The sequence below is a fragment of the Tubulanus polymorphus genome, chromosome 9 (assembly GCF_964204645.1).
Source record: "Tubulanus polymorphus chromosome 9, tnTubPoly1.2, whole genome shotgun sequence".
NCBI classification, from domain to species: domain Eukaryota; kingdom Metazoa; phylum Nemertea; class Palaeonemertea; order Tubulaniformes; family Tubulanidae; genus Tubulanus; species Tubulanus polymorphus.
The window spans coordinates 14,996,320-15,019,778 of record NC_134033.1 but is presented as its reverse complement, the minus strand read 5'-3'; the positions used below and the strand labels follow the sequence as shown (position 1 = coordinate 15,019,778).

General features: G+C 40.8%; 1 protein-coding gene across 5 annotated transcripts; it reads right to left on the bottom strand.

The window, feature by feature from the left end:
• Window positions 1-175: 175 nt before the first annotated feature.
• On the bottom strand, window positions 176-23,459 carry LOC141910809 (ATP-dependent RNA helicase DDX3X-like). Of its 5 annotated transcripts, XR_012619926.1 has the most exons (19): window positions 23,368-23,459; window positions 22,478-22,547; window positions 21,899-21,964; window positions 21,151-21,264; window positions 18,990-19,152; window positions 18,699-18,856; window positions 17,952-18,201; window positions 15,907-16,005; window positions 15,198-15,297; window positions 14,109-14,244; window positions 12,943-13,034; window positions 12,761-12,856; window positions 11,873-12,181; window positions 11,220-11,379; window positions 10,309-10,496; window positions 9,596-9,713; window positions 8,918-9,077; window positions 8,307-8,591; window positions 176-6,802 (listed from the first exon to the last, which is right to left on the bottom strand). XR_012619926.1 is itself a non-coding variant. In XM_074801636.1 (18 exons), exons 1-18 carry the CDS (start codon window positions 23,410-23,412, stop codon window positions 8,399-8,401), a joined length of 2,517 nt encoding a protein of 838 aa, XP_074657737.1. In that variant the 5' UTR covers window positions 23,413-23,459; the 3' UTR covers window positions 176-8,398. The 5 variants fall into 5 exon arrangements, 4 of the variants coding, with proteins under 4 accessions (XP_074657737.1, XP_074657739.1, XP_074657738.1 ...); XM_074801636.1 differs by having other exon boundaries at window positions 176-8,591; XM_074801638.1 differs by lacking the exon at window positions 21,151-21,264 and having other exon boundaries at window positions 176-8,591.

The following is a 23,459-nucleotide window of genomic DNA, read 5'->3' as shown; positions in this document are numbered from 1 at the left end:
TATTTACATTAAGTGTATGACATACTTTATATCATTGACTTTGACATAACGTTGCCATCAATGAGTCGTGTTTATTCCAGAGCAGATTAAGGCAGGTTTCAATATTGAACGTATTCCGGTTTAAGAATGGCATCAACTCCAGACTGCAAACTCACTACTGGGGTTTTCTATAAGGTTTTACAGATTTCGCTATTCTCAAACAGTCTGGCATCGAGCGACACCAAAAAGGTTTCTGTCATTCGACCTGAATTGGATCGTTATTACACAATTTCTAAGATCCGTCTGCTATTTTTCACGTACGTACTCAATGAGTAAAGACCGACAGAACTGTTTCTACTAATTTTCTCCTATTGTTTGTTTTTTTTTAAAAGTTACGCTACTGAAATTCTCGTTATTTCGTCGATCGATAATAAACGATATGAGATCATTTCGAATATGTTACGTTAATAGCATTGAAAATAGCACCATTTTAATAATATTCCTCTCATTTAGAAATATACGGACATCGAATCGAATATTAATCAGCTCGAAATTATCGACCGTTTGATACCTCGTCGTTTGAACATCATTATCGTCGTAGTCTCGTTAATTTATGCGAGAATTCGACCAATCGGCTCGTACGTCGGTGCACCTCGATTTACGTACGCGATATATATTTATATAAAACAATGCCATTTTTCAATGCTTAGTCTAAAAAAAAAAACAAAATATATATAACCAAACAAACTACTACAGCACGCATCAGATCGTTTAATCCACGCGAATCATTAACCCTTTCACTACGGAGCGCTAGCAAATTTGAAAGCGTTTTCAGAAGGAGTTTTTAACACGTTTAACACTGCCAGTTTTTAAATATGGTGACCTAAGTTTTCTTATGGTTGGCACCGGAGCTGTTACTTACATAGTCAGCTTTAGCTCGAAATTGACCAATGAGCTTTGAGAGCGAAGCCGAGTTTGTTCCCATTACTAGCCAATCACAAGTGCAGCAGTATTAGAAGGTTGCCACTGGAAATATTAAATAGTCAACCTTTGCAAAAAATTGCCGGCCAATCAGTAACTGTGTCATTCTCATCCCCACAAGTGAGTGAAAATATCTCTAACTGTAAATAATTAGAATCAGCAGCTACAAGTATATTCGTAGCAAGCACTGAGGTACGAGTATCTAGATAAGTGGCAGCAAACGTGTTAAAAAATCTCCAGGAGTCGTAGGGTCCCAGATTATACAGCGCATAACGCCGGCTACGGGTAACGAAAGGGTTTCACTAAACGGTGGATTAGTCGTTACGGATGCATAGAATTCACGATCGCGCGCGCCGTTGAGTAACGACGACGACGACGACGACGACGACGGCGGCGGCAGGCATTCCTAACTCATCAATAAAGCAGTCTCTCGCTCTCGTCCTAGTTCGCGATTTATCACGGTTTTTTTTTCTTCTAAATTTCCATTTGGAAAAATTCGAACTATGATACGGATTTTTTTCGAACAACGCCCGAGATTTCTAGAAAAAAAAAAAATATGCCGCTACTTATGATAATAATATTAATATCAACAACCATAGAAAATACAAACAAGTTTCAAAGAAGCGTTTTCTTTTTTCAGACGCGGAAATTAAAAGTTACGAAGGTTCTTCTTCTTATGTTTTAAGTAGCAACAACTTATTTTTTCTTATTCTCGATATCACAATGTCTCGTGACAGCTGCGGCGGCGCCATCTATGAATATAAAATAGCACAGTTTGAAAGACTTGCGGTATGAACGCGTAATGTATTTATTTTCAGTCGATGATGATGATGAAGTCGGATGCTAACGATTTAATATCATATTCACGCAGAAGTTGCATTTCACATTCATTTGACCTCGATGAATAAATATTATTGATTTCTGATAACAATAAGAGATTTAGTCGATTTTTCCGAAGTAAATCTACTTTTCAAGCGAGGAGACTGGACCCGGTACTGCATGTCACGCGTAGGGTTTTACAAAAATACAAATTTTACTAGAAGCATTTTACCAACCCCCTCCATCCCTCGAAAGAGGAAAGGGGATGATATATCTACCTACCCCCCCCCCCCTAGCTGTCGGGGAGCTGAGGTAATCGTATACAGTTTTGTGGTCCCCGAAATCTACAGAATCAACGATCAAATAATAAAATACATATAAATGCAGGAATTATCACTTACAAGAAAAAAAACATTACCGACACTATTATTGTTCGAAATTTTTTTTTCAAGTTAGTCTAAGCAATAACGCGAGCAAAATGCAACTCGTACGTTCGAATGTGATCGAATTATTATCAATAAATTTCATTAAAGCTCAATCTTTGCTGCTACTTTTTGTTTGTATGTTCGGCTGAACTTCTCTCATGGCGTTGGCTCAATATTTACAAACTACTAGAGTCAAGTCAGGAATGCCCACTATTACTTTTTTGAAGACAGAAAAAATATCATCGACAGATCGATCCTCTCGTAGCGCGAGAGGTCAGAGTTATACCCTAACTAGCGGTGAAATGTTTTTAAAAAAATTAAATTCTCGTTTCGTTTATTCGGCGCTCGACAGGGAATCGCAATATTTCTCACCGCGATAGAAAGAGACACGTAGAAGAAAACTATTACTAACAAACTCTGAAATCAAAAATTCGCTTAAAAAAAAAAAAATACGCAACGTAACAGTTTTGGAAGTGTTTTCGGTTTGTTTTTTTCTTTTCATCAACAACGCACAGAAAATGATTGAGCAATTGAACACGTCATGTACGACGGCGGCGCGCGCGGCCATCGAGTAAGAAATAATATCAAATACCCTGCTTCGCGCGGATAATTCATACGAGCAATCGGAACCGAGGTTTTCACTAAAACGCGTACCGAGGCCTCGGTCCCGATTTTCGTTTACTGCGAACTATTACACGTATGAACGATGAAGTGATTTCCTATGGAATGTATATCTTATACACACTTTCTCAGAATAAAGTTTTTTTTTTTTAAATTTCCTCGAGCTGCCACCAATCTTTTTATTCATCTAGCGGCTCAAAAGACTGTAATTCGTTTCTATAAGGAGATTGATTGCACATTCACACTGTTTTTTTTTTGTTTAAAACTAACATCGTTTTTCGCTTTCGTAAAAAGCGCACGCAGGCGCCCCTCAATCATATTTTTTTTTTAACTGAGAATTCCGCATCTGACGGACAGACAACCAAACAGACGACATCTCTTGATATATCATCAAACGCTATCTCGATATCTCACCTAACACTATCTCGATATATGCCTTATGCTATCTCGATATACCTTAAAATGGACGATAATATCTAGACATTTCAATGTAACAGTATTTCAATACATCATATTTTCGGACATCTGACGATATCTCGAAAAAAACTTAGCAGTATCTCGATATATCACCTGATACTATCTCGGCGTATCATATAGTATGATATATCGTTTCATCTTTCTCAAGAATATCATTGAAAAGGTGCCCAATATCTCGATATATCAACTATCAGTATCTCGATATATCATATAAAACGACAGCTCCGACATATCACCCGATACTATCTCGACATATCCTAGAGTATGATATATCGTTTCATCTTTCGCGGGAATATCATCAAATAGGTGACCGATATCTCGATATATCATTAAACAGCAGATGATATCTAGATTATATAGGTAAATCGGTATTACAGACGATGAACGTAAAAAGCTATTATTATTCGCGCGCAATTCGAGGAGACGTTCCACTGCACACAGAAAATCAGTTATACACCGAACAAAAGAATGATTGATTGTCTCTACACGTCTCTAAAATTGTCTCTTTCATCTCTCAAACATGATCAACCAATCAAACGAGTTAGGAGAATTTATTAAATACGTGTACAGGGTTCTTACGGATTTCGCTATTTCGTTTTACATAAGTATCCCATAGCCCTGAAGTGACACATCGCCAAACTTGAACAGGCAATGTCGGCCCGTAAAGCTTAGTTTAGTGAAAATAAGTGCCAATTATCAATACTGTCGACACAAGTGTTTTCATGAAGTTAGTTATCGGCATACAGCCTAAATATTCAAAATAGAAAGAATTTCCGCGCACCTTTCCCATAGCGAGAGAAAAAAAAAACAACAAAATTCAATAGCTTTTACACAGGACCCGCAATGAAAAATTCCCATTTTCCAAGACTTTTCAAAAGCCGTAAGAACCCTGTTTATTCATAATATCTAGTATTTCGACGATCAATTTGAGAATATCCCGTTTCGAGAATCGCATTTGTTTTCTAAAAAAAAAAAGCTGTTACACCAGACGTAGCGGAAATCTCTCCAAAAAAAACGGCAGCATTCAAACTATCGACCAATCAGAACTCGGAAACCGACGACGATGAGATTTCTGGTTTCCGTACAGCAACAGCAGTTCGATATAACATTTAATGCACATCAAGCAAATCTAAACCATTAAACCTTTTAAGAAAGTGTCCGACTGCAATAAGCGAGGCAGTCAGGCAGTCAGTCAGTCAGTCAGTCGACACTGTAAGCTTTTATAATCAGCAGGGTCGGACTTCGGGGGTCGCGCGCTCCCTTTTATGACCAAGTGTGCCTAATTTTTTGTCCAAATTGGAAGAAATTAACCATTAAATTTTGTTTTTATCGTCTAAATGTTGTTTTTAACTATATACACTTCATAGTTTATTATGACTCTTACGAGACATTCGACTACGTCTCTGCACTGCAGTTAGAGAGCGATTTCTCGATAAACGCGCGACCCGCTTCATTATAAAATTCCTGCGTCCCGCCGCTGACCACGGCTAGAAATTGAATCACACGAAGTCCAACGATTCATCTTGAATATTAAGACCGGCGTTTCACTTCCAATCGGTCGGACCAAAACGGCCTGAAACCAGTCCTATATATCGAAGCGATGACCGATAGACTGCCCAAAGCAGTAGCAGTATGAAGTTAGTAAGCTCAGTATCGTTTTGACTGCCGTAGAATACAGTATCGTTTCGACCGCCGTAGAATACAGTATCGTTTCGACTGCCGTAAATACAGTATCGTTTCGACCGCCGTAGAATACAGTATCGTTTCGACCGCCGTAGAATACAGTATCGTTTCGACCGCCGTAGAATACAGTATCGTTTCGACCGCCGTAGAATACAGTATCGTTTCGACCGCCGTTCAATACAGTATCGTTTCGACCGCCGTAGAATACAGTATCGTTTCGACCGTCGTAGAATACAGTATCGTTTCGACCGCCGTAGAATACAGTATCGTTTCGACTGCCGTAGAATACAGTATCGTTTCGACCGCCGTTCAATACAGTATCGTTTCGACCGCCGTAGAATACAGTATCGTTTCGACCGTCGTAGAATACAGCATCGTTTCGACTGCCGTAGAATACAGTATTGTTTCGACTGCCGACTTATTGTTCAGACACGTTAAATCCCAAACATTAATTGACACACACACTACGGATAATTAATAATAATTACTACTTCGACGAACTGAACGAGAGTCCGAACGTCCGGTCGTACACGGCACCGATAGGGGGAGCCACCGGTACCACGCGCGATACAACAGGCCGTACTCGCTCTCCGTCAGCTCGAAAGAGATGACACACCACAGCAACCGGTGTGGTTTCAAAATGTCAGGGGAAACAGCCATAGTCTCCTCTAGTAGCCGAGGCCCACCGAAAATCAATCCCCAAAATCTACGTACGTTCGTAGTAGTATCGCGTAAACACGACAATAGGGGGAGCTACCACCAAATCATATACCACCCCCTCAGATGTACGTAGTACATAATATATATATATATATATAACTCCACATAGGAAGTTTTTCGTAAGATGAATTTGAATTTTGATTCCGAAATGAAATCAACACGACGCACTAGGTTCCAATATATATATATATATAAATTAATTTGGCAGTTGAAAAATGAAGATGAGAAAGTTTTCGAGAATGACTTGAATTCTTTTAAACACTGTACAGAAATATTCGCTACAATTGTTAAACATGAAATGAAATGTTTTTTTTTTCGTACAAAAGTTTTCCCTTCCGAAGGAGGAATTTTCAAATATCACTATTTCGCTCACATTCGCCCCCGACTAAAACAACTACATTCTCTCGCTCAATGTTATAGAAAAATTTGTTCAGCTTAGCTTCATGAGTTATTCACGAGGCAGAGGCATCGTCAGTCAGCCCCTGAGGTCATCAGAGGTCACAGTTCAGCCCCTGCGGTCACAGTTCAGCCCCTGAGGTCATCAGAGGTCACAATTCAGCCCCTGCCGTCATCAGAGGTCACAGTTCAGCCTCTAAGGTCATCAGAGGTTACAATTCAGCCCCTGAGGTCATCAGAGGTCACAATTCAGCCCCTGAGGTCATCAGAGGTCACAATTCAGCCCATGAGGTCATCAGAGGTTAGGGTTCAGCCCCTATGGTCATCAGAGGTCATGATTCAGCCTCTGAACTTAGCAAGAGATCATCGGACACAATGTGAGGCCCGAGATAAGCGACTCAGCCCTTGAAATCATCAAAGGATCAGTTTCTTAGTGGAGGAATGTTCCATAGTTTTTAAAACATTCTGCAAGTTTTATTATTATAAAATCTAAAACATTTCATATTTCAATCGTTATTTCTGGCACAATTGTTATTTCCGGCACAGTTTGTTCCTAGCACGCGGCCGTAGTGCCACGCACTGCCGACAACGACAAAAACAAAACTGAACTGACAATGAAATTTATTTTGGGGAAATGATCATTTTTTCTCGTTTTAAACCTGTGTCGCGCTATTGGCTGTTTACCCCTGTTACATCACGAACTAAAAGATAAAAGTAGTTTACAATAGAATATTCGTTTTTCGCTTATGAATAGATAGAGATACAAAGTTAAATACGTACAACATCGAAAAAATTTAGACTGGTTCACTGAAAAATAGAGTGACCTTTAGACTGGTGCGAGGACCTCGCACGCACGCAGGCGGCGGAGGCCCCCGGGGATACCCCGATCCATACACAAACGCAATTACTCATTTATTTTTCGATATATATATCTATACAGATCAAGAATTTTCTTTAAAGAAATCGATTGTTTCCGAAATTAAGAAAGTAACGCGCGCGACGTACGCGCCGGATGATTTGAAAATTAAAATTCTTCTCTCAGCGGAGCCCAAGGCGGTAATTCTGTAGAGAGTACTAAAGTCAACATATATATATATACCCAACAAACCTGTATCTCTCTCTCTATTTAATAAACTCAGGGCAAACTTCATCCATCAGGGTCCCTACAGATTTCCAAAATTACGAATTGTCGCCTTCTCAAGATTGAAGGAGTTCTAAACCAGATTTCGAGGCATTTCGTTCCATATTAAAGTAGATTTAAAAGCTCCTTTAAAAGCATATTCAGTGTAGAAGGAGTTTTTAAGAAATCGCGGAGCCGTAGGAACCCCGTTCATTAGTCCAGAGAATCGTTGCCAAACTCGTAAGGAAAAAAAAAATCAACAAAAAAAAACAACTTTTTACTTGTAATACTTTTTTACACGCACAATTCCAACTATTCGTAATCTTCTCCATATTAACGAATAAACGTCATTGATTCGATAATTAATTTATCAATAGTTTTAACTTATATTCTACTTCACGAGATTGACTCGGATATAACGAACCCGGGTCACGGTCGCCTCAGATGTTAACTTAGCATTTTTCCACAGAACTTTTTAGTTTTTCTTCGAGAGCCTTTTTTTGTCTCTCGTAAATCTTTTTTTTGGTTAAGTCGCTTGTTTAAACACAAATACGTTTATATTCTCGTGTGTTAACTGTGATATGAATTTAAGATAATTCGATAACGAAGGCAGTTCGTGAGATAATAATAATTTAACTCGCGGGGATCAGATCGATGACACGTTCAAAATCAGCACTTACGAAATACCGAGAGTTTTCACATAATTTTTCCACAGATTCTTCACATCCAGGTAGGATTAAAAAATAAAAATTCCATTTCAAACTTAACACAAGCTTGTGCATTCATTCAGAACTCCACGGTATACGCCGTTCAAAAAAAAAAAAAAAGGGGTAAAAATACTTCGAAAAAACACTTTTCTCGAATTTTCACTCATTTTTTCACAGATTTTTCAAATATATTTCACATTTGTTTCACAATTTTTTACCAAGAAGACATCATCCATTTTTCGGCACAGATCTGACCCCCGCTGTTAGGATACGAAAAAAAAAAACCGAACTTCTTTTTCTCTTAGTCATCAAAACATGAACTGAAAATTCTACTGCCATTGTTCATGTTTCTAACCAGTCCAATATATTGTAACTTGCCTTTGTTCAGGAAACCAGTCTGCTGTCTCGACTTATGTGGTTGTATCGACTATATACATACACCACACGCCATCTATACCGCGGCGCGCGAACTAATTCTGACTCCACCAATCGGACGACGACGCCGGCTGCTGGTAGGTGCCGCCGTACGAGCCGCCGTAGCCGAAGTGCGGTTGATACCCGAACGCCATCTGTTGAGGGAAATGCGCGTTAGGTTGTTGCGGATGTTGAGGCTTGGCGCGGTTCGTCTGGCGGTAATCGCGACCTCCGAATCCGGAACCGAATCTACAAATCGAAACAAAACGAGATTAAAGAGACGTTTATCGAAATCGCAAGTGAAGTAGAAAAATCAGGGCCCCAAACTATAAATTCTCTAAATCTTTCTCCCAGACCCAGACGTTTCCAAAATTTAAGGATTTTTGACGAATTAGGACTAAATTGGCCAAAAGCATTAACCAAATTCCAGTTCAAGTTTTCCAGGGTTTTTTTTAAAAAGGATAAAATCTATCTAATTTCTATTTTCACTTCTATTTTCCCCCATTTTTCTGATTCCCTGAATTTCCAGGTCAGTGGCGCCACCTCATTGAAGAGTAGCGACGCGATGAACTAACCTTTTAGCGGCTCCTTTCCTCTGAGTTCCCGGTCGGTTGCTGGCCTCGTACGCCAACGACTCCAACCACGACGGAACTTCCTGTTTCGCGTCGACCAACGACTGCAGCAAATCCTTCGTGATGTTGCGGTTCTTCTCGTTCATGAACGACGTCGCTAAACCTGTCGTAAAAATGAACCCGGATTTAGATTGATTGTAAACACAACAGCAGTTCAGTTCTGGGCTCATTGCCTTAGATTTAAGACCATCTTAGTTTTTTTTAGCCAATTTAACTAATTGGGACCGTCCTCTAAAATCTAAGACTACTTTTGGACTTAAGCCCAGTATCAGTACAATCTTAGTTACATCGCCATTCTAAATTGAGAATTAGTCTTTCGTTTAACTCATTCGCCATCCCAATATTGACAGAAATTTTGCCTATCGTACAACACTGCGGTCAGCTACACTCTATAAGATTTAAGACCGGTTTTGTACTTCTCTTGGTTTGGTTAAATCTAACTTTAAGACTAGTCACTTTCAAGTTTAAGTCATGCCTGCAACCAGGCCCTGGGTCCATACTATCGTGTAACTCCTGAATATCTATCTAAAACAACTTATCCATAGAAATCAAAGTTCTATGACCTATTCAAAGACATATACCGAATGATTGTAACAGTAAGCATATTGTTGTTAGCGTTACCTGGGTTACCGACACGGCCGGTACGTCCGATTCTGTGAACGTACTCCTCGATATCCGACGGCAAATCGAAATTGATGACGTGTTTCACGTTAGGAATATCTAAACCACGCGCTGCCACCTATATTCAATAAACGAAAACGATATCGCCGGTTATTATCGAAATCTTCCCTCTTTATCTCGTTCGGGAAGAATATCAAACTGCAGGTCAGATACTATCAAGCGAATAAATCGTTTCATAGATTGAAAATCTCTATTCTTCTCGACTTTACATCATTCCTGATTCGAGAATATATAAATACCAGGGATCGGATTGTGGATGAACTCGGCAATTTTTCAAATCCGTCAAATTCTCAATTTGTTTTGCACAAGAAAATACCGGAATATTTTTGAATAATTTCTCAAAAATTTCAGATTGTTAACTCAGTGATTTCTCAAAATTTTTTTAAAATCGTTAAAATTTCTCAAGATTTTTTTTTCGCACAAGAAAACACTGAAATATTTTCGCACAATTTCTCAAAAACTTTTTCGCCCCGATCCGGACAAATTAGGAAATTAAATTTTTTTTTTTTTAGCTCCGCTGTATAATTATACAAAATATTCCGAGATGCTTCGAAAAAATCCCACAAACTTTCAAGTTTTTTTTTTCCCACGTCGATCGTTCACATCACAGTCTCCGACCCCCGAGAAATATGAAACGATCGTTTAAAACTCACGGCGGTTGCTACGAGTATCGGCGTACGTCCGGTGCGGAAACTCTCCAACGCTTCCTCGCGTTCGCGCTGCGATCGATCACCGTGGATACTCGTCGCCCTGTGGCCCTCCGTGTAGAGGAACTGGTCCAATGCGTCGGCGCCTTTCTTCGTTTCGACGAAAACCAACGTCAAACTTTCGTCTTTCCCTGCTGCAAAACATAATCGAAATTTATTTAGACGATCGATCAGAGATAGGGTACTCGATTGATGGTTAGGCCTAGGGGACCGTCAGTTTTGGAGGTCCCACTTGTGCATGGGCAACAGGCTATACTCGTTAAGGAAAGTATATTTGAATTTGAATGGCGAAGAAATCTCTATGTAGGTTTAGAGATATTTCCAACAGTTTGCGGATAGCCCTCCTCAACTATCCACTGGATAACTTAAGCTTAAGCTTACTTTTGACCAACCGGCTGCTGGTATATTAAGACTCTTAACATATATATATGTATATATATATATATATATATATATATATATATATATATATATATATATATATATATATATATATATATATATATATATATATATATATATATACACATATATACATACATATATACATACATACATACATACATACATATATATATATATATATATATATATATATATATATATATATATATATATATATATATATATATATACTTTTAAAGAGGTAATCTCCCGGTAGGTTTGGAGAGGTAATCTGCTGGTAGGTTTGGAGAGGTAATCTTAAAGTAGGTTTGGAGAGGTAATCTGCTGGTAGGTTTAGAGAGGTAATCTGCTGGTAGGTTTAGAGAGATAATCTTGAAGTAGGTTTGGAGAGGTAATCTTAAAGTAGGTTTAGAGAGGTAATCTGCTGGTAGGTTTAATTACAAGTTACTTACTGGCTGCAACATCTCCGGCGGCCATTAATAAATCTAACAGGAATGAGCGTTTCTCATATTCCTCGACCCACACAACTTTCTGCGTGATACTCTCACTGGTGCTACCGACTCGGCCGACCGCCAAGAATATATAATTATCCAAGAAATCACGAGCTAGAATCTGTAATATACGCATAAAACACAATCATAATTCAGCGGCCAGATAAGTTAAGAGAATCTGTCAATCAGCGATAAAAAGGCGGAGCTAGTCAGAGTATGTGTAGCTGGAGCTATCTGTCAATCACTGAATCAGCGTTTACCGGACGGCCACCATTTTTCATTTTTGCATCCATCCCTCAATCAGCTTCCCATACCAGAGTGGGCGCTATTGCACTTTCATACCCCACCTTCCAAAAATCAAGAGTAACTTTTGACCCAAAAAACTGGTCAAAAGTAATTTATTTTGACTCTACAGACCCCCCTGATTAATAATATACAGAAATTAAAATTTTTGGGAGGGGGGTACAAAAGTGCAATAGCGCCCCAGAGTGGATATCGATATTTTATCAATTCTGATAATTGCTTCGAAATATATTGAGTTATTGTCAAAAACAAATGATTACACCAAAATGACCCTCAAATTCCCGAGGTAGGTAAATGAATAATGACATTACCTGAATTTCCTTGGGGAAAGTGGCGCTGAACATAAGAGTTTGACGTTCTCCGGTGACCGGCATCGTTTTCTCTTCCTCGACGATACGACGAATCTGCGGCTCGAAACCCATGTCCAACATTCGATCGGCCTCGTCGAGAACCAACCATCGTACGTGATCCAAACCGATACGACCGCGTTCGAGCATGTCGACCAGACGACCGGGCGTCGCCACCAACAACTGACAGCCTTTATCCAAATCGCGCATCTGAGCGCCGACGTCTGCTCCGCCGTAGACGACGCACGGGCGAACGCGCGACCGATACGAAAACTACAATACACCAATACATCATTCAATACGCAATACTTCATACAACATCGATACAGGGGGGCCATGTGTTAAATACAGCGGGGTCCAGTCCCGGTTCTACACCCCCTCAGACATTCTATCACCTTTCTTCGATTGTTCACACTTCAGGTGAGTTCTGGACCAAGTTCGACAGTTATGAGATGGGATTTGACTCTCTGTTGAGTTAACTGGTTGAAACTGAACTCGTGTCCCTAGAGGCCAGTCATTCCTGAAGTCGAGGAGTTTTCAAGGTCAAGGGGAAAATTTCAAATTTCGAGGAAGCGTCTGCATCACTTTCACATCTCAATTACTGTCGACTCATCCAAAATTGGCCCTCCTAATTCGAGTTTTCAACGACTTTCGGGCATTTTGCTCGAATTCAAGCATTTTCAAGGACCTCGAAAAATATTCTTGGTTAAGTTTTCGAGAAATCAAGGAATCGTGGGGACGCTGTTTTAACTGATCTGTCGAATTGGATCCAGAACTTTGGCCAGAGACATTTTCAACGATTGAAAATGAACTACAAACACATTATGAAGGGGTACAGGTTACGATACTCACCTTCCTGCCCTCGTCGTAGATTTGAGAAGCCAATTCACGAGTAGGAGCTAAAATCAAACCCATCGGGTACTGCTTGCGTCTGCTGCCGCGTCCACCCTACAACGTATAAACAACCACTCTCTTAATACACTCAATCATCAGCTCAATTCGAACAAGGCTCAACTAAATTATACAAAACTTACGTTATTCATAGCTCCCTGACCGTTATCAGCAGGTCCGCGTTCGAATATCTGATTTAAAATCGGAATCAAAAACGCTGCCGTTTTTCCAGAACCTGTAAAATCATTCATAGGAAGCATGGATTACAGCGACACGTGGTGGGATATTTCAGAGTCTAGTAACAGGTACTATTGCGACACCTGGTGGGATATTTCAGAGTCTAGTAACAGGTACTACTGCGACACCTGGTGGTATATTTCAGAGTCTAGTAACAGGTACTATTGCGACACCTGGTGGGATATTTCAGAGAGTTAAATGTCAGATACTATTCTAGCGATTGAATGTAATCATTTGAATCAGTTATAATGGATCGTCATTCATTAACTCTACAGCAAAGTTTACAGGGGAGGGGCAAAGAATATAGCATTAGTTCCCCATTCAACATTAGGGGGAGGGACCATTAATTACCACACTTGAAAATAGAGGGATTTTGAGTTTACGTCAGATACTATTCTAGCGATTGAATGTAATCATAGGAATCAGTTCTAATTGATCATCACTCATAAACTCGACTATGTAATTCCCAGACCTAACACCAGAGGGCCCACACTATTTAGTTCCCACAACCGACACTAAGAAGGGTCTTCAAGATTTCTTCGAGAGTTTACGTCAGATACTATTCTAGCGATTGAATGTAATCATTTGAATCAGTTCTAATTGATCATCACTCATAAACTCGACTGATGTTAGAGCTATAACAGGGAGTTTTTAAGGAGAAAATCTAAATTCTCGAGAAAGCATGGATCAGCATTACTTTCATATGCCTATTACTCTTCCTAAATCATTAAACTGTTTATCTCACTCAGTAAACCGTAATTCAGTGGTTTTCTAAACAAATTTTTATCCTTAACATTAACTAATCTCTTATACGGTTTCTTATACGGTAACCACCTAAATGGGAAAAAAACAAATCCCTGGTGTAGCGATTTAAGCTTAGTTTTCCGTACAACTACAAACTGAACAAATATTCCCTATTGCCCATTTAACAAAACTGAAAGAGTTTCTGAAATTATACTCAAAGCAGCTTCGAGAATTTTGCTCAAATCAAAGGGTTTCAAACACATTTAAAAGCATTTTCAGTTAAGGATTTTTTGCAGAATCAAGGAGTCGTAGGGACTTAGTGACTTACCGGTTTGAGCGCAAGCCATCAGATCACGTTTACCCAGTATAATCGGCAACGCATATTTCTGAACGGGTGTCGGTTTTCTGTAGGCGATCAGCTCGATGTTATTCATTATGATTTCACCCATTTTCACTTCGTGGAACTGAAAAAAGAGAGCGAGAAATGAACGAAAGGTTGTTCCTGAAGGCACCGGTTTCATAAACCTTCCTTACTACTTATAGTTTAAACTACATAGTTAGCAACCAACCCAACTAAGTGACTACCGGGCTGTTTTGCTTCGAACTAGTCTTCAAGCACAATCAACATTAATTTGACATTGAAATAGTAAGTAGTGCGTTTACACTGCAGTGCGATGTATAAATCGGTGATTGACTTCGCTTATACACCACAATTAGGTTTTATCTCTTTATGAAAGATGGTAGCAACTGTCATAGTTAATCTTAAGTAACCGACAATACACCGCACCGCGGTGTAGACCCAACTCCAGCACTGTTAGAGTATTAATTGGTCAGCACTACTCTTTCACTCTCAGGTCTGGTAGTCAGTCAAGTCTCCTGATGCAGTGTGCTCGAGTCTCCCGATGCAGCGTGCTCGAGTCTCCCGATGCAGCGTGCTCGAGTCTCCTGATGCAGTGTGCTCGAGCCTCCTGATGCAGTGTGCTCGAGTCTCCTGATGCAGTGTACTCGAGTCTCCCGATGCAGCGTGCTCGAGTCTCCTGATGCAGTGTGCTCGAGCCTCCTGATGCAGTGTGCTCGAGTCTCCCGATGCAGTGTGCTCGAGTCTCCCGATGCAGCGTGCTAGAGTCTCCCGATGCAGCGTGCTCGAGTCTCCTGATGCAGTGTGCTCGAGTCTCCTGATGCAGTGTGCTCGAGTCTCCCGATGCAGCGTGCTCGAGTCTCCTGATGCAGCGTGCTCGAGTCTCCCGATGCAGTGTGCTCGAGTCTCCTGATGCACTGTGCTCGAGTCTCCTGATGCAGTGTGCTCGAGTCTCCTGATGCAGTGTGCTCGAGTCTCCTGATGCAGTGTGCTCGAGTCTCCTGATGCAGTGTGCTCGAGTCTCCTGATGCAGTGTGCTCGAGTCTCAGCAATACTTACATGATTAATATGTTCAGGACAAGATTCACCGGTAGCTTCTACGGGGATGTCGTCGTACTTGTCGAAATTAATACCAGTGTGACCACCATCGAATAATTCACTGCAAAAATCAAATAATACGAATATCAATTGAGAGTTTTCGACCCTGGACCCCTTCGGTCAATATTCACCATCATAAAATGAATTGAGCTGATAGCCGCTTACAGTTTGAATAAAGTTTTTTTAAAGAGTATACTCGTATCGATCATATTCCTAACATCTGGCGTCTAAAGTTTATTTCATTATCGATTAAAAATTTCAACAGCGAAGTTCTGAACCCAAGAGAACATTTCTAATTGCATTCCTCAAAGTAGTTTTTAGGCAATTTGCTCAAATTAAAGGAGGACCTTTAAGAGCATTTTCCATTTAGAAGGAGCTTTTAAGGAATCAAGGCATCATAGGGACCCTGTACCAACCCAATTATCAAAATTCAATCGTTCATATTTGGCGAATAACGAAAGTTTGCAGGGTTTGTAGCATAGTCATGGCTTAGACTTAAGACCAGTCTAAGGCCAACTTAGTTCTATAGCCATTCTAACAACTTAAGACCAGTCTTAAGATTTAAGACCACTTTTTGACTTAAGTCACGACTGTGCAACCGGGCCCTGAAGAGTCAAAAGTGAGGCCTTTTTCCCGAATCCGAAGCGATGGATGGTGTTAATGAACTCACCGTTCTAGACGTTCGTTTCTAGGCTGCAGACTCGTCCAGTTGTCGGGATCGTCGTCGAGCTTCCAGCGCGTGTTCTTCTCGTTGCCGGCGCCATCCCATCTGAAACGAACACGGACAAACACAATACGAGGGTCGGATACTCGGACCGGATAGTCCGTACTGGATACTACATAGATACACTTACTACACTATATCACAAACACGAACACAGTGCATACACTCACTAGGGTGGACACTTACCGCAGACACTCAACAGGGTGATGACACTTACCGCAGACACTCAACAGGGTGACGACACTTACCGCAGACACTCACCAGGGTGACGACACTTTACACCTGTTTATAAATCCCCAAAATTTTCCAAGTTTCTCAATGTTAAAATACATTCATTTTTTCATTGAATCATGTAGTCAATAGCAATATCCAATTTCCCCAAATTGTCCACGTTAATTCTTTTTTTCGTGCAAAATTTGTCAAATTTCCCCGAGCTTTTCCCGGATTTTTTTCCAGATTTGTCCGATTCCCTGTCGAGTTTTCCAGGTCAGCGGCGCCACCCTGCTCACTACATACTTACCAGGGCCAGGATTTTAGCAATATCCCAGTATTATTGAAATGAAACTATCTGGACAGGATATAAGAAATTTCTGATTTCACCGAATAAGACATTTTTTCGACCTTTCCTGCATTTTCTTGATCAGAAACTTAAACCCGAGGTAAACCTTCAAATGGCGGGATATTAACACAAGGAAGAGGAACTCGTACCACTTAAGAAAGTACATATGACTTTCTACATATTAAAGGCATTGTGTGCAAAACTATAATAGTTATTGTGAAGATTAACTTAAAACAAACAAAACTGAACAAAGACAGAGAAAGGAGAGTGATTTAGGGAACTAAGAGTAATCGATCCCGACCACTGTAGGATGACCCAGCAGTGCTCACACACATACATACACACGTATAAGAGAGTTACTCTCACTGACTCAGTCAGTAGTAAGTGTATCTCTGAAACGAGGTCTCGGTTGCACGCGCCCGCCCGCCCGCCCGCCTACGCCACTACCGAACTTCAAATATAGCATTTTCATCAATATAGTATTGAAATTAGTTTCGCATCGTACCCATTTTTAGACAACTTTAAGGTCGATCATAAAGAATGTACATAGAACTACGAAATTAGGAGAAACAGACAGAGAGGAAGAGACGTGAATGATATTAGACGGTATTCTATAGTGTACAACAAAAAGGGGTCAGTTGCTCAAAAGTTGGTGCAAGTTACTAAACAAACAGGGGCTGCAGTTTCTGAAAATATGGTTAAAGATAATCAGCGGACGACTAGCATAGTAACAAAGAACGTTTAATTGTCACTTCGTCAACCATCCACTAGCCAACTTTTCAGTGACTGGCCTTGTTCAACAGTTTTTGAGTTAAAACATTTAATAACTGATGAACAGGGCTTCTATATATGAATTTGGTTAAAATGCCGTTTAAGCAATCACGATGTTAACTGTCAGTGTTCTCCGTGCTGGCACTTTAAAGGGGCTGCATTCAAGTGTACGACATCGAGGCAAGGCTTTCGATCCACCCCCCAAAAATACAGACATACCAAGCTTAATTTTGGTGTTATCTTTTATTTTTCAGTCACTCAATATGTGTCAAATCAATTATCAGCATTGATAGAATATTGACATCCACTATAGTAGAGGCAGTAGACTTTTTATAAGGGGTGGCTGATTTTCAGGGGGTGGATGTTTGAAAATGAAAGGGGCAACTGCCCCTCTGAAACCTGATGCGGAGAACACTGTGTTATCTATTTGTTGAACAAACTGTTGAGCAACTGGCCACGAGAAATTAATTTCACTCGAGGCAGGTGTAATCAAAACAAACTCTCTTCTAGAGGAAGGTGCAAAAAACGATGGCGTTTAATTCGGCATAGTCTGTCGTGTACAAACTTTACAAACTATCGCGAAATCAAAACGCGCGTTAAGAGATTACGAATCGTGAAACCGAGCCCTCGACGTTTCGACGAGTCGGAGATGATAGCGTACCTGGTATTCTCGATACGGTCGTCCCAGCGACTGCTCACCGGGGTCGTGTCGTGACCGCGGCGATCGTCCTGTTGCCAGCGTCCGTTGTCGCGCGGCGGTTCGTGCTGCCATCGCTGGTTGTAGCCGCCGCCCTGGTTGTAACCTCCCTGATAGCCGCCTCGACCGCCTCCCCAGCCGCCGACGTTAGCCGGACGTCCGAAATCGCGGCCGCCGCCGTATCCTCCTTGGTTGTCCCAGCGGTTAAACGACCCTGAAACGAGATAACATCAGAACTTGAAACACCGATCTGCTCTACAAGGGCGGCTGGTGACTTAACACCCTTATAACAAATCCCCAAGCCAGTTGCAGAGCCGCGGCTAAGACTTAAGACCAGTCGTAAGACTTAGTTCTATAACCATTCTAACAACTTAAGACCAGTCTTTAGATTTTAGACAACTTTGTGACTTAAGTCACAACTATGCTCTGAGTTTCCAATGGTTTTACGCAACATTCCTGAGTGAATCTGCGAATTTTCTAGGTTTAAAACGCAACAATTCATTCACTTTTCATTGATTCACGCATAGATAGAGAAACACACGGTCGATAACATCATCAAATTCCCTGAGATTTCCATTTTTTTGGAAGGGGTAAAATTTATCAAATTCCTCGAGGTTTCGGAAAAATTTGTCTAATTCCCCGAGTCCAAACTTTTCTAGGTTAGTGGCGCCACCATGTGGGTGTATGAAAGGTTATATCTCGAATATTTACCGTCTCTGGGAGCTGAATTGCGATCGTTCCAGCGTTGATTCTGTTGCGGAGGTCGTCTGTCGTCGTTGCGAGTATCCCACGGTTTACCGCCTCCGTCGCTACGACCCCAGTTACTCGTTCCCGAGCGATCGTCGCGGTTACCGCCGTCGAAACCACCGCTTAAACCAAACAATCACTACAGTTAACGTTCAACACAATTCATATGAAGATTCTAAATTAATCAATTTTCAGTGCAGCAGATAATCTCGTAAACAGTTTTTTTCTCCGTAGAAAATCGGTCGCATAACTTACCGGCCTCGGCCACCTCTGAAATCACCGCGCCCGCGGCCACCCATACCACCGCCACCTCGATTGAAACCACCGGGCTGCGGGTATCCCTGCGGGCGGGGAGGCTGCCCGGCTCCGGTCATGTCACCCGGGTATGCGGCGCGACGCGCTTCTTCGAATGCCGGATCTACAAAATAACATCGAAAAAATATCAATCGAAGCTACAGACCGATATTTGCGGATCAGCTACTTCTATTAGGACCTAGCTACCAGTATTACAGTAACGGACCTAGCTACCGGTATTACAGTAACGGGCCTAGCTACCAGTATTACAGTAACGGGCCTAGCTACCAGTATTACAGTAACGGGCCTAGCTACCAGTATTACAGTAACGGGCCTAGCTACCAGCATTACGATAACGGGCCTAGCTACCAGTATTACAATAACGGGCCTAGCTACCAGTATTACAATAACGGGCCTAGCTACCAGTATTACAGTAACGGGCCTAGCTACCGGTATTACAGTAACGGGCCTAGCTACCGGTATTACAGTAACAGGCCTAGCTACCAGTATTACAGTAACAGGCCTAGCTAACAGTATTACAGTAACTGGCCTAGCTACAGTATTACAGTAACGGGCCTAGCTACCCGTATTACAGTAACGGGCCTAGCTACCAGTATTACAATAACGGACCTAGCTACCAGTATTACAGTAACGGGCCTAGCTACCAGTATTACAGTAACCGGCCTAGCTACAGTATTACAGTAACGGGCCTAGCTACCAGCATTACGATAACGGGCCTAGCTACCAGTATTACAATAACGGGCCTAGCTACCAGTATTACAATAACGGGCCTAGCTACCAGTATTACAGTAACGGGCCTAGCTACCAGTATTACAGTAACGGGCCTAGCTACCAGTATTACAGTAACAGGCCTAGCTACCAGTATTACAGAAACGGACCTAGCTACCAGTATTACAGTAACGGACCTAGCTACCAGTATTACAGTAACGGACTTAGCTACCAGTATTACAGTAACGGGCCTAGCTACCAGTATTACAGTAACGGACCTAGCTACCAGTATTACAGTAACGGACCTAGCTACCAGTATTACAGTAACGGACCTAGCTACCAGTATTACAGCAATAGGCCTAGCTACCAGTATTACAGCAATAGGCCTAGCTACCAGTATTACAGTAACGGGCCTAGCTACCAGTATTACAGTAACGGACCTAGCTACCAGTATTACAGTAACAGGCCTAGCTACCAGTATTACAGTAACAGGCCTAGCTAACAGTATTACAGTAACGGACCTAGCTACCCACAAACAACACAAAAGCATGATTCCATCCACTCGACACATGCACCTCAGCAACAGATGGGACACGAGCTCAAATCATGCGAACATCTCAAGAGCAAATAAGATTTTCCATACAAGTAAAGAGTGAAAGTCAATTCAATTGAATGCAAGATATTAGACACAGAAATTAACGAATTAATTTGATAATTTTGAAGTTAACATTAATCACTTTGCTTTTTAGTCAAATCTACTAAACCGAAACAATGACCGGTGTGAGTGGCAGTGCGACGATGAAAATGAAAGTGTCGGGAGTTTCCCTCGGTTTCTAAAGAAGGAGGGAAATTCCTCGATAGTGAATAAAGAATTATAATAAACTACAAAAAACGAAAAAATTAAAACAAAAGGAAGCTCGAAAAAAAAAAAAAACACGAGAAGATATTAGAACGAGACCGCTCGAACGCGCTAAGAGATAAACAAACGAAATATATATTCAAAGCAAAAATCACCACCTAAAATTTACACCATAAAACCCTGGAAAACGCTGCCTTCCAAAGTTCCTTTTTTTTTGGTTCGTAACGATCGAGACTTTAAAGCCAATTAAATAGTGGAGGCTACAAGAATTTTCATACGTTTGGCTTATAATAAAACACAGCAGTAGCTCACAGACAGACGAGCTGAAGTTTGAAGATCCTGCTTATTTTTGTCATGCATTTCGGCCAGATTTTTTTTTCTTTCTAATTTCAAGAAGGAACTGATATTTCCGAATTGGCTTCCAGAGTTTAATGCCAACAACAACTAAATGAATATGAATGTAATAACGTATTAATTTAGCTCATCGATTCCTAATATAAACATAGTTGTAGTAGTAGTAAGCCGGGCACTAACTTGTAATAGACACAGGCTGTCCGAACTGGTTGACAAATACTACTGTGCCAAGGTCTGGCCGAGTTCCCATGGCGCCAAAGTTATTGTTGTAGCCCCCACGCTTGGCATAACCATCTATAAATACACGATTGAATTTCATTGTTAGAAACCACGACGACGACTACTGTATTTCCTTGTGCAAAAGTGGTAGAAAATAGCCAGTGTTCTTTGCAAGGGGCCTTAAGGGGCGGCCGGGCCGGATCACTTACAACCAGCCCTCTCAACAAATCAGCTCCTACGCATCACAGAACCGAGATAATTTTCATCCGCAAATGCGACGATTAAAAGATTTCGAAGGCGAAAATTCCGCTAATAAATCGTTCCGACACCCAATCGAAATCTACCCATCTTACGGACATGAATGAGAACGGACCCGGTCGCCGAAGACCACCGTATCTAGACAATCCGGGACTCGACTAGATTCTAAGGGTAAAATTTGACGCCATGGAAACAAACTGAATTTCGAGTTCAAAACAAGGAAATATAGTAGCGTCGTTCAATTATATCCCAACCCTAAAACTACAATCAGTCAGAAACTAGTTCTTTCGGAAAAGGGATCAGTTGATAGTAGCAATAACCACTCAATGATTAAAAATGCCCAACTCGCGTTATCAACTTCGGGCTGTATATATATATATATATATATGTATATACTACTATTATAATTAATTAGTCCGAAAATAAATTCTATACTCGTAAGATCATTTACCTGGTCTTCGGTCGGGGGCGCCACCTCTGTTACGCAAATGAGGAGGGATGTACGCGTTCTGTGCTCCTACAAGAGAATCACGATCACTAGGATTAGACGATCAACATTCCGAATTTACGCGATACGAGGTCCCGCCGCTTTTGAGGTCAATACCCGCGGTCGATAGTTTGGAAGATTCAAAAAATGACGAGTCATCTCCGACAACGACAGGCAAACAAATTATTGACCATTTTCGAGAAAATATCGAAATTTCAGGTTTTTACAAAGTTTGCATTTAATGTTGCCGTACTCGGTTTGCAAAAATCGGGGCATCAGAAATTTCCCGAAATCAAGTGATCTTACGAGATATTGTGGAAATAAAAAAATAATCGACAATATTTTCATCTAATCAAGGTACAGACCATAGAGATGTGCGCTGTTGTCATGACACACGACGTATTTTCGAACACTGACTTTTTAACATAAATCGGAAGTTTCCACAAATTTGAGAAGTTTAAAAAAATTAACTTCTCAAAATTCGGCACTTAACCATTATTTCACAAGAAAATCGGATTTATCCGGTTAAATTTGAATTATTACCTGGTATATCACCTCCCGGTGGCATGCCACCTCTCATGTAGTGAGGAGCATTCAGGTCCAGACCAGCTAACTGTAACACAAACAAAAACAACATACTACATCAATCTAACTTAGCATCCTAACGACATCATTCCTCGAAATTATATCAGCATCTCTCTGGAACATGATGGGGAAAGGGTCAGTTGTAACTATTAGATTTAGATTGTGTGGCGTAACAATTTTTGTCCTAATAACGTGGCTCCGGAACTCATTTCCAAGGACTTCTTACATTAAATTGATCCACATCTTCTTCCACAGCCCCCCCTCAAAAATGCGATGTAGGATTTGATTTAATGGCATCTTCCTGGACCTCGTAGAAAGCTCGATGAGAAGGCAATTGAAACAGTATTTCAGCATTTGAAACAGTATTTCAGCTTTTCCCAGCGATTTTCATTTGCAACTGAACTAGTATTATCAAGACTTATTGTTTGCAATGGAATCATCTTATTCAAGTCCTTTGGAATTTTGTAACCTCATGGGACTGGGTGGGAGCGACGGGATATTCCATTCACTCACTCAGGTTTGTTCTTTAATTAATTACATTAGGCTATTAGTGAATTCTCATTGGGTGGAATCGACAGCAAATATTTCATGGATCACCAAACGCTGTTAAAAATCATGACAATTTTCCCTCCTGTAAATTACTCGGACAAATTTCTCGTCCAATCAAATTTTTTTTCATCAGTCTCGCCGTGTGTAGAACCGGAAGTGAGGTATGGCGACCATTATTAGAAATTTTGACGCTGATCGCAGCGAAATTTTCCGGCGCAATTAAATCGATCGAACCGACAAAAACAGGCGGCGGAATCGTTTAAATCGATATCGCGAAGACGCCGTAACTGATTACTGACCTGTTGTTCTAAACCGTTTCCATTCTGATTCGATTCTGTATGCATAATTACAATATATTGAAGAGGACTTATTTATTCTGTAGTTCGTGGAA

Coding starts and splice junctions, on each gene's coding strand:
- LOC141910809 (XM_074801636.1), bottom strand. CDS start 23,412: ATGCATACAGAATCGAATCAGAATGGAAACGGTTTAGAACAACAG. Junction 18,857..18,989: donor TTCAGAGGTGGCCGAGGCCG/GTAAGTTATGCG, acceptor GTTTGGTTTAAG/CGGTGGTTTCGACGGCGGTA. Junction 8,592..8,917: donor AGGAAAGGAGCCGCTAAAAG/GTTAGTTCATCG, acceptor TTCGATTTGTAG/ATTCGGTTCCGGATTCGGAG.